The sequence below is a fragment of the Macrobrachium nipponense genome, chromosome 46 (genome assembly GCF_015104395.2).
Source record: "Macrobrachium nipponense isolate FS-2020 chromosome 46, ASM1510439v2, whole genome shotgun sequence".
Taxonomy (NCBI): Eukaryota; Metazoa; Arthropoda; class Malacostraca; order Decapoda; family Palaemonidae; genus Macrobrachium; species Macrobrachium nipponense.
In genome coordinates this window covers 39025455-39041827 of record NC_061106.1, presented here as the reverse complement: position 1 = coordinate 39041827, position 16373 = coordinate 39025455, and the positions used below count along the sequence as shown (strand labels likewise).

Here is a 16373-nt window from a genome sequence, read left to right as displayed (position 1 = left end):
ATACCGTCCTCCGACTCATTCCAGTCCTCGTCGAGGTCGAAACCTCTCAGGAGGACCGAAGGAGTATTTAAATACGGTGTCCGAAGACACGTAGAAGACGACCGCTGTCGCAGTAGTAGGAGGTGGAAGTAGCTTGATCGACCGGCCAGAACTGAGAGAGCCTTCTTGTCCGGAGATGAGAGACTCTGGTTCGAGACAGAATCGGCAAGCTCCGATCGCGGCAGACCCACCGTCGGTTTGGGTCCCTCTCGGGCCCAAAACGACTCGAGCAGAGACGTGGGCTCTGCTGGTGGGAGCGGCAATCCTTCCGCAAGGTCATTATGCTGACGAATCAGCTTAATGACTTCTGCAAAATTCCTCTGTATCTCGGGAGTAACCGCGTCTTGCGGAGTAGGACCGTCCCAGTCCCTCCAGTAAGACAGATCCCGAGATACTCCTCCTTCAGAAGGAGGAACAGCGGCAGACCCCTGACGGTCGCCTCCAGCTACTTGCGCGTATGTCCTGGTCGGTCCTAGAACCGTGCCTGGTCCATACGGCGTCATAGTGGGATCGCGAGCGTCGCACCTCTCGCGATCACTCCTAGGTACCTCGCTCCTCCCGGTGTAGCCCGAGGAGGTTGAAGGTACAGGAGAGCAGACCTGACGTCTCCCCCCTAGCTCGCTGGCAGGACCAGCGTGCTTGGAGGGCTGCTGCTGATCGTCAAACAATTCCCGCCGCGGTGGCGATCGAGCAGCAGGCCTAGCCTTGCCGCTCGCCTGGGGCGAGAGGCTCGGCTGAGAACGTCGACGCTGATCTCTAGCGTCAGGCGAGCTGTTGCTGGTTACTGTCTCCAGCCCGGTCCCGATGGGAGCGGCGTCAGGTGACCTGCTAGGCTCGCTGTCGCGGTAGACCGGCGAGCGTCCTCTCGGAGCGTCGAGCTGGCTGGTACCGACGGCCGCTGGGGACCCCTTCCTCGCCTCAACCCGTGGCTGGTCAGCGACCGTCACGTCAACCCGAGCAGCCAGCTGGTCGTTGCGAGAGCGTCCACTGGCCTGGCGAGAGTCGTCTGCACGACTCTCGCCAGTCTTCTGCTCCGCGCTTCGGTCTTGACGGCGAGCGAGCTCGGGCGTCAAGACTTTGGCTGGACGGTCTCCCGCGGGAGACCGTCCACTCGGTACTTCTCGCTAACGAGAAGCCGAGGAGGATCCATGGTTTAGCGGCAGGAACCGCTAGGAACCACGGCGAGGGAAGTGGCCAAGCCGAAGCTGGGTAATCCACTGGTCCCCAGTCTTCTTCTCCTTGGTAGAGAAGAGACGGGCCCTGTTCCCGAGGGAGCAGGAGGACCAGCAGAAGAGCTCCCCGAATCGCCGGAGCGAGACGGGCCCTTAAAAGGTCCCGAAGGAGCCATTCTTAGGGGGGAAAACCCGGGTTACCACTGGTCGCTGCAAGAGCGCCGCTGGCCTGGCGAGAGTCACCTGAGGCGGCTCTCACCACCTTCTGCTCCGTGCCGCGTCTTGGCGCCGAGCGAACTCTGCGCCGAAACTTGGCTGCACGGTCTCCCGAGGGAGAACGTACACTCGGGATCTCTCACGAACGAGAGACCGAGCCGGAACCTGGCGTAGCGGCATCGCCGCTAGCACCAGGCGAGGAAGTACCAGAGCTAACCGATACTCCTCTGGTCCCCGTCTATCTCTTCCTTACGGAAGGGGAGACGGGCCCCGCTCCCGAAGGAGCAGGAGGACCAGCAGAAGGACCCCCCGTCCCACCGGGGTGGGACGGGCCCTTAGAAGTTCCCGAAGGAGACTTCTTAGGGGTGAAGGCAGCCTTCTTCTTCTTCGGCTTATGGGCCTTAGAAGTCGAAGGGGAAGAGGCAGCAGCAGACGATGAAGACGAAGATGACAGCCTTCTCTTTCTTCCTCTTCCTCGTCAGCTCACGCAGGACAGTCGTCAGGTCCTCCATCCAGGCCGGAGCCGGGCTATTGCCGAAGCAACACGGCCCGACCTGCACCCTGTCCGGAAGGACCTGGGACTGGGGAAGACACACCGTGGGCAGGACCAGCATGGGACAGGCTCAGGAACCAGGAGCGACAGGAACAGCAACCAGCTCAGGAGCGCAGGAACAGCGGCAGCGGTAGACCCAAAGGGACAGCCAAGCCAACAGCGGGAATCACACTCAGCAGCGGGAATCCACATCAGCGGCAAGTACGGCAGGCCCAGCGATCGCCTCTAGAAATCATCGCAGCCAAGCGGAAACCTGGGTACTGGCGGCCGGTCCAGGGGCGAGCTGCTGGAACAGCGGAAGTCTGGGGCAGGCAACACGAAGAAAAACAGGCGCGGCGGCAACCCCCCCTCGGTACGGTGGCGGCCTAGTAGCGGCAGACGGCGTCACCGACACAGCATGGGGTGTGTAGACCAGGCGGGGGGGTAGCAGCATAAGCGCCGTGGTAGTAGTGGAGACCAAGCCCCTGGACCTCGCTAGACGCTGCAGCAGCCCGTGGATGCTAGGCACACCCTGCCGCCGCCGGCTTTGGTCCATACCTGTCCAAGGTCGTCTCCCACGGATGTAGCACCTGCGGTAGCATAGATAGATTAGTAAGAGGGGTTCCCTTCACGCACGGGGGGAAACATGCCCCACCCCGAACGCAAGGAAGAAAACCCCAAATACAAAATACAACGAAGAAGTTGAGCGGGGGGCAGGAAAGGAAGACGAAGAATCGGATACCAAGGGAGTCGCAGGAGAGCTTTCCGACCACTTCCCTGGCAGACCTTCGCTTCCCCTACCCCCCCGCACAGCAGTGAAAAGTACATGAAAATGAAACAGAATACTGCCCTTGCGATTCACTTCATAGAACTTAAAGGGAAAAGATCAATTCCCGGGTAAGAACAGAAACTTGATCCAAATAATATGATGCTATCATAAAATATATATGAAAATGAAACAGAATACTGCACTTGCGATTTTATTTCACTTTCACAGAAAATAATCGTAAGGATCAATTCCCGGGTAAGAGCGAAATTGATCCAAATTAAATTTTATGCAAATAAATAAATGAAAATCGAAAAGAATACTGCATTGCGAATCCACTTTCATTGCATTTTATCATACAAAATAAAAGGCTCGTGCCGAGCGCAATCACGCTCTCGGTAACGAACGCACAGGGCAAAAATATAATGAAAAAAGTACTTACATTTTTCAATTACACTCTTCCGCCCAAAATACATGACTCGGCGCGAGCGCGCCCAAGCCCTCGGCACCGAGACATAATTCAAGGGTTCAATTCATGAAAAGAGAGGAAATCGCCGCATCTACGGCGATAGCTCCATGTTGGTTCATAATTAACTAATGAAAATGAAAACAGTGTACTTACAGTTTCATTTTCAAGTCAAACAAACCATTAGTAGACAATATAAACAAAGCATACGACGATGAAGCGGGCAGAGAGCGATGACGAACACGTCCTTCACACCCGCGGCCAAAAGCAAAAGTGATTTGTTTACCTCCCAGTCGTGCGGTGCGCGACTGTCGGACAAGCAGTTAACTACCGTTCTCCCCTTGTTCGAAGCTTACGACCGTTCCAGCTGCCGCTAGCTACTTCCTATTGTTAAAGGACCGATGGTTTGCTTACGTTATCGGAACAAAGCTATTGTTTAGGAATGTCAAAAGCCAAAATTTTACTCCTGTAAGTTTTGCAAGAAGATTAAAAATTATTTTAATGTAGTACAAACTGCAATTGCCTAGATTTTTAATTACTGCATGAGGAACCAGGTTATAATAAATTGCATGATGAAAGAGTTTGGGTTGAATATCTGACACTACAAAGAAATTTTCAAGAATTATCACAAAGCAGATAATACTTTGCTCTTACTACCCATATAATTATAGTGTGTGCTTCCAACGTCTCATGGTTGCTCTATTGTATCAAAATTACGAATCGATAATTTTCTTGACTTACAATTTCTTTCTCGATAAATGCTATCAGAAGTCCTAAAACCTGTGAATGGTTTACATCAATTATTAGGTTATAATAATAAAAATAACACTTTTACTTGGATGAGCCTTGAAAAGGCAACAGTTAATAATAACCAAAATTACACCACAAGTAATAATTCGGTCAATGGCATGTCAAGAGATGAGACTGTCAGTTCCAACAGCAATAGAGTTATCATTGAGAATCTAAGTTTTACCACTGGATAATAACCTTATAGTTGTTCATTTCAATAAAGTTTCCACCATTCTTACTGCCTATATTTTCAGAAAAATTAATTACTAAACCTCTTCAACATTTTTCAATTTGTAGTTATATTAGAAAATAAAGATTACAGATTCACCAATCAAGCAGTAACAAGGTAATGTGTAACAATTTTAATTAACTATCAAATTATATATAAAATATGGTAAAGTTAGATTTGACCATAATCTGAAAGATTATGCCTAAATAACATGGATAATTATGTAGTTATCTGGGCTCAGCCTGTGTTGCTCTGTGAAATAGATTCCTTTAGCACTATTTCCTAGGTAAAATATTGCTATAATACCAGAGAACAGCTAAATTGGAAATGCCAGATTATTCTGGCTCGCTCACCTTTATTATAAGGTGTCGGTATGGTTTCTGGGGCGAGTGAAACCACTACCACAGGTCCTTTTCCATTTAGCCTCTCCCCACATCAAAAAACCTCAAATAGAGAGGAGCCGACCTAAGGCTCACTACCCGCTACCGTTACGGCTAGCGCCTCTGACAACATTCCTTTGATAGCACTTCTACGCTGCACACGCGTTTTTCTTGCTGTGTTGTGTTTTTCGCTCTGGAACCTTTTAATTTCACCATGGAACGTCAATCTGCTTCTGCATCCAAGTTAAGTATACTGCTATTATAGTTGACACTATTTAGGGGCTGCCCTCGGCATATTTAACCGAATTATTTAGGTTTTTATGAGTCGTTGGCCCAGGCGGCGCCGGCCCCGAGCCACCACAGTGGCGCGCTCCTTTGTGTCTCCTCATTTCGTGTCTCACGTGGTCTCCCATACCGAAGTGAGCTCAATTATTTATGGCAGTATTGTTATGTTATTATCTATGATGCATTATGGACGTTTTATTTCCTACACGGGGGATTTTACCGAGCACGTGTTCTCACTTCGTAGCCTATCGGAGCCCTACCGACCCAGTTTTCATGCATGCATGTTCCTTGTTGGTTAGGTTACCTTGTTAGGCTCTGTTAGTCACGGCACTAGGCCAGCTGCTTGGAGTTACCAGGTCTTGACCACCCTTCCCGGTTGGTTCAGCCTAGTCCCTCCAGGACGTCCCGCTTTCTCTTTATCTCATTTTATTTCCCTTTCCCCCCGTGTAAATTGCCCATTTTATTTTATTTCATATCTGTGAGTCGGCTCCGGTCAGCCTATAGGCCTTCCTTTCGCCTGGCCTTCTTCACCTCGCGTGTGTTCACAACCAACCGTGAGAAGTCCAGACGATCACGTAGTAGCCACCACGCTGCCGCTCTCCTCTCCCCCCCACGTCTCCCACCTAGGTGGGGTGATATCTCGCTCACGTTGTTGCTGACAGCTGATCTGAGTACCCCTTCAGGGGATGGAGGGAGGTCCCATGTTGCTGACAGCTGATCTGAGTACCCCTTCGGGGGATGGAGGGAGGTCCCCATGGGGACCCGCGGTGTGCGGGTGGCGCTACCCTGCCGTTCTCATCCCAGAGTAGGGGTGGAGCTCGGCTTGCCCCAGCCTCGGCCGGCCACCAGGCTCGGGTGAGCTCGGCTCATCTCGGCTCTCTGGGTCCATACCCCTTCCTATAGTCACCTCCTCCTACCCGCTCCAGCGGAACCAGGATTCCGGCATAGCCGGACTCCTTGAGGATGTTGACTACTTGGAGGCTCCGGCCTCAGACGGGGTTACATTATTTCATGTAGTATTACATTTATATTTTCCTGTATATTTGTCTTAGTTTAAGCTTTCGAAGCCATCATGCTTCTCCGGGAGCTACCCCTCCCTTTAGATTTAAGTTTTACGGCGGAGTTACCAAGCTCCGCCACCTTACCTGATCTCTCCCATCTCGACACCCGGTACCTGCTTGGACTACTCCTTCTCCGGTGTATGGCAATAGTAGCTACCCCGATTAAGTAGTTTTCTGTTCTCCGGTGTCACCAGAAACACTGTTAACTACTTGCTACTAGCTCTACCGAATTCTCCAGCATGGTACATGGCAAAGAGAAGGCTGAGACGGGGATAATTCTACAACACCGGAACACTCCGGTGTTATGGCATGTCAACACGGACATCGTCCGAATGGTTAACAATGGTACTCATGTATCATTCCCTTTACAGGCCACCCATTGTATGGAGACTGGCTGCAACGCCATCCTCCAGGATCCCTGTGGGCACGACTGCCGGACCCACACCACCTGCGCAGTCCACCTAGATGGTTCAGTAGTGTGGCACCACGAGAACTGTGTCACCTGCTCCAATCTCGTGGAATGAGTCTCCTCTGATGTAAGTGACTCTCCGGTGTGTACATAATAATACAAGGTGGACCAATGTAATATTTATGTCAATCATATACCTCCTAAGTTAAGTTACATTAATAAGAGTTAAGTTTAAGTTTAACACTAACCCTTCTCTTACAGGGAGCCCAGTCGGTTCGGGATGCTGCTCTTTCCACCCTCAAGGTATGGGTGGGCGGCTTCAGGCGAAATGTAGTCAACGCAAGACCCTATATCCTCTCCAAAGAGATGGCTACTTTAATCTTCCCCGGGGGGAGGAGCACCGGCTACGTGGACCCCGAAGTAGCAGCTCCCCTGATAGCATCAATTCAAGACGCAGTTTCCCAACCCTCAGAGGAGACTTCGGCGCAGGAGGTCGCAGAAGAGGTCACGGCACTAGATCTCGACGTCGAGCCCATGACGGTGGACGGCATGGGCAACGGTAAGTATGCTAGTGAGGCAAGATTTGTAGGTGCTCAAGGCCTCCCCTTGAGTACATCTAGACCTTCTTCTCCTTCCTCTTCTACTTCCTTCCAGGGATTCTCCGGGGGATTTCTATCTGCTGGATTGAAATCCCTCTCGGCGATCCCTAAAGTCAAGGGCAAGCGTGACTCTCAATCGCTGCCAAAGCCCCTTCCTAGAAAACCAAGTACCAGCCAAGTCCATAAAACTCCAGCTCACCATCCCAGAGCGGACAAACCCAAACATGGGTCTCTCTCCAAAGGGTCGAAGACTAAGTCTTCCAAGGAAAGAGCCCACTCTTCCTCCGCCGACCCTGTGGCATCCACCTCTAAAGGTGCGATACCAAAGGTATTCAAGGAGAGGGCAGAGCACCCCCTCCTTGACCAGGAAGCATTCGCATCCAACATGATGCAACAAATGGGTAACATGGTTGGAAACTTGGTCAACACCAAGTTTCAAGAAATTCTGGAAAGGCTGGTCACACAGGAGACCATAGTCGCAGGTCTCCAGCAAGGCGTAGCGTCGGGCCTTCAACAAGCTGGCCAAGCAGCACAAGGCCCGCTGATGCCGGACTCTTCCACTCTCCCTCCCTTCCAACCAAGTAACCCATGGAGGGTGGCTTCTTACGCACCTTTCGTAAACGGCATGCTTACGATTGAGGGCTGTGGGACTCGAAGGATTGAGGACTTCGAGTTCTACCCGCCAGGGTTGCAAGCCCCTTTCATAGGCTATGTCTGTCTCATGGAATCTGCCTTGATCAGGGAGGATAAGGTCCCGAAAGAGACGGTTATCCTCTCTCGGGACCAGGCACAACAGGCTTGGATCCGTAACCTGGATGAATGGCAGTGTGTAAACACTAAGGTTACGGCCTTCAGGAGTCCCTTCACAATTTCCACTGTGGACGCGGAGACCCCCATCCCGTTCACATCTAAAGTGGCAGAACTCACTCTGCAAGCTGCAATGAGAGGTGAGCCTATGCCACAGCTCCGGGAGACGGAACCAACATCTCTTCTACTTCCTGGAACAGATGACCTCTGGGTAGACCTCCCAGCCACCTTCTCGGTTGGCAAACTCAAACCCGACTGTGCCATCTCTCTATTTAGTGAGAGACTACCCAGGCTGTCTGATGGGCTCATCCAGACAGAATTCAATGCTAGAACACGGCTTGCGAGGTCCCTCAATGTACTAGTCATGACAGAAGCAGCGGCTTTTATCTATGCACAAGAGCCGTTGTTCAAGATCATTGCTAAGGCACAATTGTTAAGTATGCAATGTGACATATGATTTTGTTGTGGCTAGGAGGAACTGCAGGAAGCATGTCCTAACAGAATCCACTACGACTATCAGGCATGAACCCAACAAACCTGGCCTCTTCGGTATGGGGAGCGGATCTTTTTCCAGCCTCAGCGGTGAACGAGGTGCAACCTGAGGCTGCTAGGTTTAACCAAAGCCTAAGGGTTCGGTGGGGATTAGTCTCCAAAAGGAAATCGGAGTCTTCCACATCGAATCCCAAAGCCAAGAAAAAGCCTAGGAAGTTCCAGCCCTTCTAGGCACCGCAGCAACAGACTTTGGTTCAGGCAGTACCGGTTTCCCAACCTTCAACCTCTAAGAGTCAACCGCAACAGCAGTTCGTGCTGTTGACACAGCCCCAACAGCCGCAGGCATCAACCTCCTTTGCTGTCTCCCCGGCCTTCAACCCCACGTTTGAAAGCCAAGCATTTCAGGCCTTCAATAGGTTCGGCAGGGGCAGCAGAGCTAGAGGCGCCTTTCATCAGCGAGGTGGCGGAAGGGCTACCAGCAGAGGCAGAGGTTCACGCGGAGGGCGTGGAGGCCGCCCATCAGCAACCCAATGAGAACCCCCAGGTAGGAGGGAGGCTGTACCTCTTTCGTCAACGTTGGAGGTTCAGCAATTGGGCCCAAAGTATTGTGTCCAAAGGTCTGGGTTGGAGTTGGATCCAAGGTCCACCTCCACCCAACACCTTCTATCAAGAACCAACAGCGGAATTGATAGAGTATTCCCCTGATCTCCTTCAAAAAGGAGTAGTGTCAAGAGTCAAACATTTAAAATTTCAAGGTCGCTTGTTCAGCGTGCCAAAGAAAGACTCAGGCAAACGAAGAATAATCTTAGACTTGTCCCGTCTAAACTTGTTCATTCATTGCGACAAGTTCAAGATGCTGACCATTTCACAGGTGCGGACCTTACTTCCCCGTGGGGCCGTCACCACCTCTAGATCTTACATACGCCTACTATCATGTCCCGATAGTAAGACACTTCCGCCCGTTCCTAGGCTTCAAGTTAGGGAACCAAGCCTACTCCTTCAAGGTAATGCCATTTGGGCTCAACATAGCCTCCAGGATATTTACAAAGTTGGTGGAAACAGTAGTCCAGGAATTAGGGTCTCAGGGGATCATGGTAGTAGCCTATCTGGGCGATTGGCTCGTGTGGGCCTCAAGCATCGAAGCTTGCTGCAAAGCAACCGCCACGGTCATCCATTTTCTGGAATACCTAGGATTTCAGATAAACAGGACAAAGTCCCGGCTAACCCCGGCGTCCCGTTTCCAGTGGCTGGGAATTCATGGGATTTGGATTCGCATACTCTATCAATCCCGCCGTTGAAAAGGAGAGAAATAGCCAGGGCAACCAAACAATTTCTCAAGTGCAAACAGACGTCCCGGAGAAACCAAGAAAGGATCTTAGGTTCTCTCCAATTCGCTTCTGTGACGGACGTCCTGTTGAAAGCCAAACTGAAAGATATAAATCGGGTTTGGAGTTTGAAAGCGAACAAAAAATCCCGGGACAGATTAGCTCCGATTCCTGCGATCTTACGGAAGCGTCTCCGTCCCTGGACGGAGGTCAAGAACTTGTCAAAGACAATTCCACTACAGTTCCCTCCGCCGGCCTTAGTGATCCACACAGATGCATCACTAACAGGTTGGGGAGGGTACTCACAGTACAAGAAGGTACAAGGAACATGGTTCCTTCAATTCCGCCAGCTTCATATCAATGTGCTAGAAGCCATGGCAGTGTTCCTCACCCTAAAGAAACTTCGCTCAGCCAAGAAATCTCATATCAAGCTGGTGCTCGACAGTGCAGTGGTAGTACACTGCATCAACAGGGGAGGTTCCAAATCAAGCCACATGAACCATGTCATGATAGCCATCTTTTCACTAGCAGGCAAGAACAAGTGGCACCTATCAGCCACTCACCTTGCCGGAATAAGGAACGTGGTGGCGGATCCGCTATCACGTTCAGTCCCACTGGAGTCTGAATGGTCCCTGGACAAGAAGTCATTCAGTTGGGTCTGTCAGCTAGTACTGGGGCTTCAGGTGGATCTCTTCGCCACGGAGTCAAACCACAAACTCCCTTGTTATGTGGCCCCCAACATGGACCCTCTGGCTTATGCCACGGACGCATTGGCTATAGATTGGAATCAATGGAACAAAATTTACCTTTTTCCTCCGGTGAATCTTCTCATGAAAGTTCTGAACAAGCTCAGGACATTCACAAGGGTCAAGTCGCTCTGATAGCTCCCAATTGGCCCAAGAGCAATTGGTTCCCTCTTCTGCTGGAGTTGGGCCTCCACCCTCAACGGATTCCCAACCCCAGACTATCACAGCTGGTGCAAACGCGGACTGTGTTCACTTCCTCAGGAATTCAGAAAGCCCTAACTTTATGGACTTCATGAAGTTTGCAGCACAGAGTGATGCCGATATCGATCCTCAGAACATCATGTTCTTAGAATCTGATAAACATGAATCAACCCTTCGTCAATATGATTCAGCAGTTAAAAAACTGGCTGCATTCCTGAAGGAATCTAATGCACAAACCATGACCACAAATCTTGTAAACTCCTTTTTCAGGTCATTATTTGAAAAATGTTTGGCAGCTAGTACCATCACTACTACCAAATCAGCTCTGAAAAAGATTTTCCAATTTGGATTCAAGATAGATTTAACGGATTCATACTTTACATCTATCCCCAGAGCTTGCGCCAGGCTCAGACCTACTGAGAGGCCCAAGTCAGTGTCATGGTTCTTAAATGATGTTCTTAAGTTAGCCTCAGATACTAACGGTACCTCGTGTGACTATCTAGCCCTATTGAGGAAAACACTATTCCTCATAAGTTAGCCTCAGATACTAACGGTACCTCGTGTGACTATCTAGCCCTATTGAGGAAAACACTATTCCTCATAAGTTTAGCCTCAGGAGCTAGAATTTCAGAACTGTCAGCCTTATCTAGAGACCCAGGTCATATAGAGTTTCTCCCTTCAGGAGAAGTGTTACTTTCTCCAGATTGCCAATTTCTTGCCAAAAATGAAGATCCATTAGATAGGTGGGCCCCCTGGAAAATTGTTCCGCTTCCACAGGACCCATCCTTATGTCCAGTCACTTCATTGAAAACTTACTTAGACAGGGCAACCTTGAAATCTTCTGGGCCTCTGTTTATTAGAGAAAAAGGTGGCACTATTTCCCTAAAAGGCATTAGGCAACAAATTTTATATTTTATCAAACAAGCCAACTTGCAGCCCTTCCCACGGGTACATGATATTAGGGCTATAGCTACCTCAATAAACTTTTTCCAACATATGAAATTTGAAGATCTGAAGAAGTACACTGGCTGGAAATCTCCGACAGTATTCAAACGCCATTATCTTAAGTCCTTAGAAGCCCTTAAGTATCCAGCAGTAGCGGCGGGAAACACAGTTTCCCCCAATACTGCTGGAGATAGTAGTAAGTAGTCCAGCTTATGTCTCCTTTGCCTTCTCCTTCCTACCAGCCTCATTAGCATTCTTGCCTTAGCCCAGTTACGTCACAGCCGTACTGGTCCTTGGATGTAACATATTGTACATATTAATTAGTTCATAAGTACCTTTCATCTAAATGTATAGTTACTATGATGACTTAAGTTTTATCTAGTTTTAAGGTTGTATGGTCATTATATTACCTGTTTGTAACTTAATCTAGATTATAATCAACTAACCTTAATTGTTTTTCATTTGCCCTTTTGAGAATATTGTGTGTACTTCCTTTTCCCAAGCTTGGCATTTTCTCTGGTACTATTTCACGGAGCGACACAGGCTGAACCCAGAAAAGGGATTTTGACGTAGGAAAAATCTATTTCTGGGCAAAGGACCTGTGTCGCCCATACCCCCTAAACCCCCCCCCCCCTATACCCCCCCCCCCCCCCATAGACCAAGCTTGGGTGCTATCTGCAGGAATGACGTCAGAGGCGCTAGCCGTAACGGTAGCGGGTAGTGAGCCTTAGGTCGGCTCCTCTCTATTTGAGGTTTTTTGATGTGGGGAGAGGCTAAATGGAAAAGGACCTGTGGTAGTGGTTTCACTCGCCCCAGAAACCATACCGATACCTTATAATAAAGGTGAGCGAGCCAGAATAATCTGGCATTTCCAATTTAGCTGTTCTCTGGTATTATAGCAATATTTTACCTTAGAAATAGTGCTACAGGAACCTATTTCACTGGGCGACACAGGTCCTTTGCCCAGAAATAGATTTTTCCTACGTCAAAATCCCTTTTATGTGCCATATGGAGTGTAATATTTTAGAAAAAACTTCCTTTTCAGTTTCAATATTAAAATCTTGAAAACAATAAATATTCACAGAAAACTAAAAAAAAAAAATCTGGATACTGAATGGAAATATCTTGTATGAAGCACTTTATTCAAGAACAAATGATATAACCTAATGTGGAAAGAGTTGAAATGCATTAAATCTTTTTTTTTTCTGTATGCTGACTGATGTACATGGTAAAAACTATTTTTTTTCTAGGGCATATCTTTCAGCTCAGTACCTTAAAATCATCCTAGTGTTGTACATAATTTTCAATGCCAATATTGATGAAGCATGGTTTCTTATTGTGTACCACCATTTTCTTCCATTTAAAAATGTTTATCTTCAAAAGGTTGTGAGGTAATACCCCCTTTTTCATTTATTTTGCCTTTCTGATGTCAATGATACTCGTAGCGCAGAAAAAATATAAAGATGGCTAGATGAGGATGCTGGCCACTGTATGATCAAGAGCATACAGACATGGAGCAATGGTGATCGCAAGAGTGAAAGCATTAGATAATAAGAGGAATATAAAGGGAGATAGATTTCCATGAACAATTAGTTTAAAGATAATGATGAAAGAACTGATATCAAATAAAAAATGGTGATGATGATCAGATGATACATCTGCAATTAATTATTAACGGTACAATGATCAGTGTTAGCCAGGGATCAAGAATGTTGCTAACAGTTAGCACGGAGTCACTGAACAGAGGATCAAGATGACAGACAAAAGTCAACAATAATCAAGCAAACATACAAATATGATATATCAAAAGAGGACTGTAACTGCCTAACATTTTTAAAGGACGGTCAGGTATGATCTTAAACTTGGATAACAATGGGAAGAGCATGAAAACAAAGCAGGCTAGATAGGACAAAGGACAAGCAGCTGTCAAATTGACATTATCTCTGCAGAAATGGTGACAAGAGTATGACAACAAAAAATCACTTAAGTCTATTTCAAAATCTATTGCGGTTTGGTTTTCAACACACTTAAATGAAGATCTCATAACAAAATGATAACCTGAACTTATATACTGATGGTCCTTTTCTAGTTGGCAGAGAACAGAATATAGAAATTTGGATTACAGGACATTAACTGTTATTACAATGATATGATTAAAGCTGGGGAAGTCATAAAGTAGACAGAAAATATTTGACAAAAATATATGTAAATGCTTACCTTGGAATGCTTGCAGTTCTTCCACAAGTAGAAGACAATCTAGGACTGCGTCTTCTATATTCATTATCACAGCCATTACTTTGTGACAAAAATGGTTGTGCTGGCTCATTGCATTCAGGTTTCCTCTGAACTGCATCTTGTAATGCAGCATTAAGCCAAAAGGTACGGACTTCTCCTTTGCCTTTCATAGTGACTAGACCTCTTTCTTCTATTTCATAACCACCAAGATTCACTAGGGCCTTTCTACATTCTTGTGAAATGTGTATCCTTAAAGGTTCACCGTTGCTGTTATGTAAAAAAAAATATATCATTAAACAGAAAAGCTGGTTACAGGCAAAGGTGTAAAGAAACTTGGCAACTACATACATAATAATTGACTTAAAATAATAGCAAAAAATTTTCAAGAGAAATTCTTTGAAAGAGACCCACTTCTTACTATCATACAAAACATGTAACACTTCATTCTATCCTTTTCATAATAAAATAAGTCATTCATACTGACAAGGCAAAGTGAAGAGCATACACTAAAAATACATTAATTACCAAGAGGATACATGCAGGCTGTCATAAAACTGAATTCTTCTCTTTAATCTGACTAATATTTGCAAAATAACAAAGTGGTTTTAAAAATTGAAATCTTCCTGATACTACAACTGATAACTGTACAATATATGTTTGGAACATCACTAGATGAAACACATTCAATTTACTTATACATACAGAAATGAATAAGTAACTTGTTAAACCTTACAAATTAATATGTAACTCCACTGTTTCTAGCAGCTTGCCTCTGTGCAAAATGCTCCTGAAGGATAAGTCAATTACATAAAGTAAGGCAGACGCATGTCTTTGAAAATGTTGGACTGGTTAAATGTCTGGAAAACTTGGAACACAACCAGAGGAGGCTTTTTGATTCTAAAACTGTAGGATCAACGCCCTTTTAGTTTCAATTCTAAAATCAACCCAGTTACAATACACCACAAGAATTTCCATGACTAATGGCACTGGAATTAGTGAGCCTTTTCCAAACTGACTGTTGATTTCCTTATACATATTTTTCTTGTAAAAACTGCCCTGAATTATTCATCTGCAAATAGAGATCCTACCACATAAAAAGACTTGGTGAGATCTCAGGAATGTATATCATGAATTCCTAGAAAGTAAAAGTGCATGACAATGACAATGGCTGTCACATTTCATGCAACACAGCTTGACACTTGAACAATACACACTAGTGTTGAATTAGCTGCAAGGTTATGCATTGTTAAACCACATTTATTCTAGATTCAGCAGCAGCATATACGTACGTCTAATTGGAAAGCTTGGTAAGAACAAGACCTAATAAAAAACAAGTGAAAAGTGTAGAATGCAGAGAAAATGCTGTTGGGGCGAATAACCTTTAGTACTTTCAGTTGTCACACCAAGCACACTTTTACTGATTTCCAGACCCCCTGCAGGAGATCATGCAGCAAGAAAGTGACACAGACTTGCAACTTTTTCTTAAGCTGTCATTTCCTTGAGGCAATGGCTGCTGTGCAATATATACTTTCATATTAACAGTATATATCCCCTATAAACATTACCTTTCCATTCTTGATGCTGTATTCACAGTGTCCCCAAAGAGACAATACCTTGGCATAGTTACACCAACTACACCTGCCATTACTGGTCCAGTATGGAGGCCAATCCGCAATTGCAGCCTCATGCTTGGACGGTGTCGTATGTGAAAATTCTCTTTTACCTGTGCAGAGAGAGAGAGCAGAGGAAAAGGGTAAAATATAAAAAATTCACTCTAATTATTCACATGGTAAGCTAATACAAACCAAGCTCAGAGGTTAAAATTCTGTAATCTTTATCCTTTTTAATGAATCCTTTAATACTGACATACCTGACATGAAATTATTAATACTAGTATATTCATATTGACTAGGGGTGTGCTACTTCACTTTTTCGCTTTTCTGCGAGGAAACTTTCACTAATTTGCGGCTAATCACTGTTTTTTTCATACTGTGTTCCTGACTAAATACAGGCCGTTCCCAGTTATAGGTGGAAAAAAGTTAAGTATATCTTAGTTTTACCAGACCACTGAGCTGATTAACAGCTCTCCAAGGGCTGGCCCGAAGGATTAGATATATTTTTACATGACTAGGAACCAACTGGTTACCTAGCAACGGGACCTACAGCTTATTGTGGGATCTGAACCACATTGTATCGTGAAATGAATTTCTATCACCAGACATAAATTCCTCTGATTCTGCATTGGCCGAGCTGAGAATCGAACTTCAGACCACCGGAATGGTAGCTGAGCGCGAAATACACTCGGCCAACATGGAACTAGTTGGTTTCACTCCCGATGGCGTGATGAAAACCGAAAATCGCAGATAATAACGCTGAGCCCTGGTTTTCAGTACCGAGCCTTGGTTATTGGAGCCAATAACCGAGGCCCTGCACCAACAAGCAGGGATCAACGCCAAAAATTCGGTTAATGTTGCTGCTAGACAAGCACCATACAACTGGCTCACTGATAACTGAGGCCACCATAACAGGGGCTGCCTGTACATACTGACTTTTATGATAAATATGATTTACAGTGTACTTATAGTGTAGTTACGTATCTATTAAGCTCTTTCCAGGTTGGGCCCCAGACTGAGCCATAATAGTTATACAATACTCTCTCTCTCTCTCTCTCTCGGCTTA

At 46.5% G+C, this 16373-nt stretch overlaps 1 protein-coding gene across 1 annotated transcript in view; it reads right to left on the bottom strand.

The window, feature by feature from the left end:
• Window positions 1–16373, bottom strand: part of LOC135214923 (receptor-type guanylate cyclase Gyc76C-like) — a 380810-nt gene that overhangs the window by 15956 nt on the left and 348481 nt on the right. The window contains 2 exon segments of the mRNA XM_064249403.1: window positions 13677–13961; window positions 15260–15417. Of these exon segments, the coding sequence (XP_064105473.1) occupies window positions 13677–13961; window positions 15260–15417 (443 nt within the window).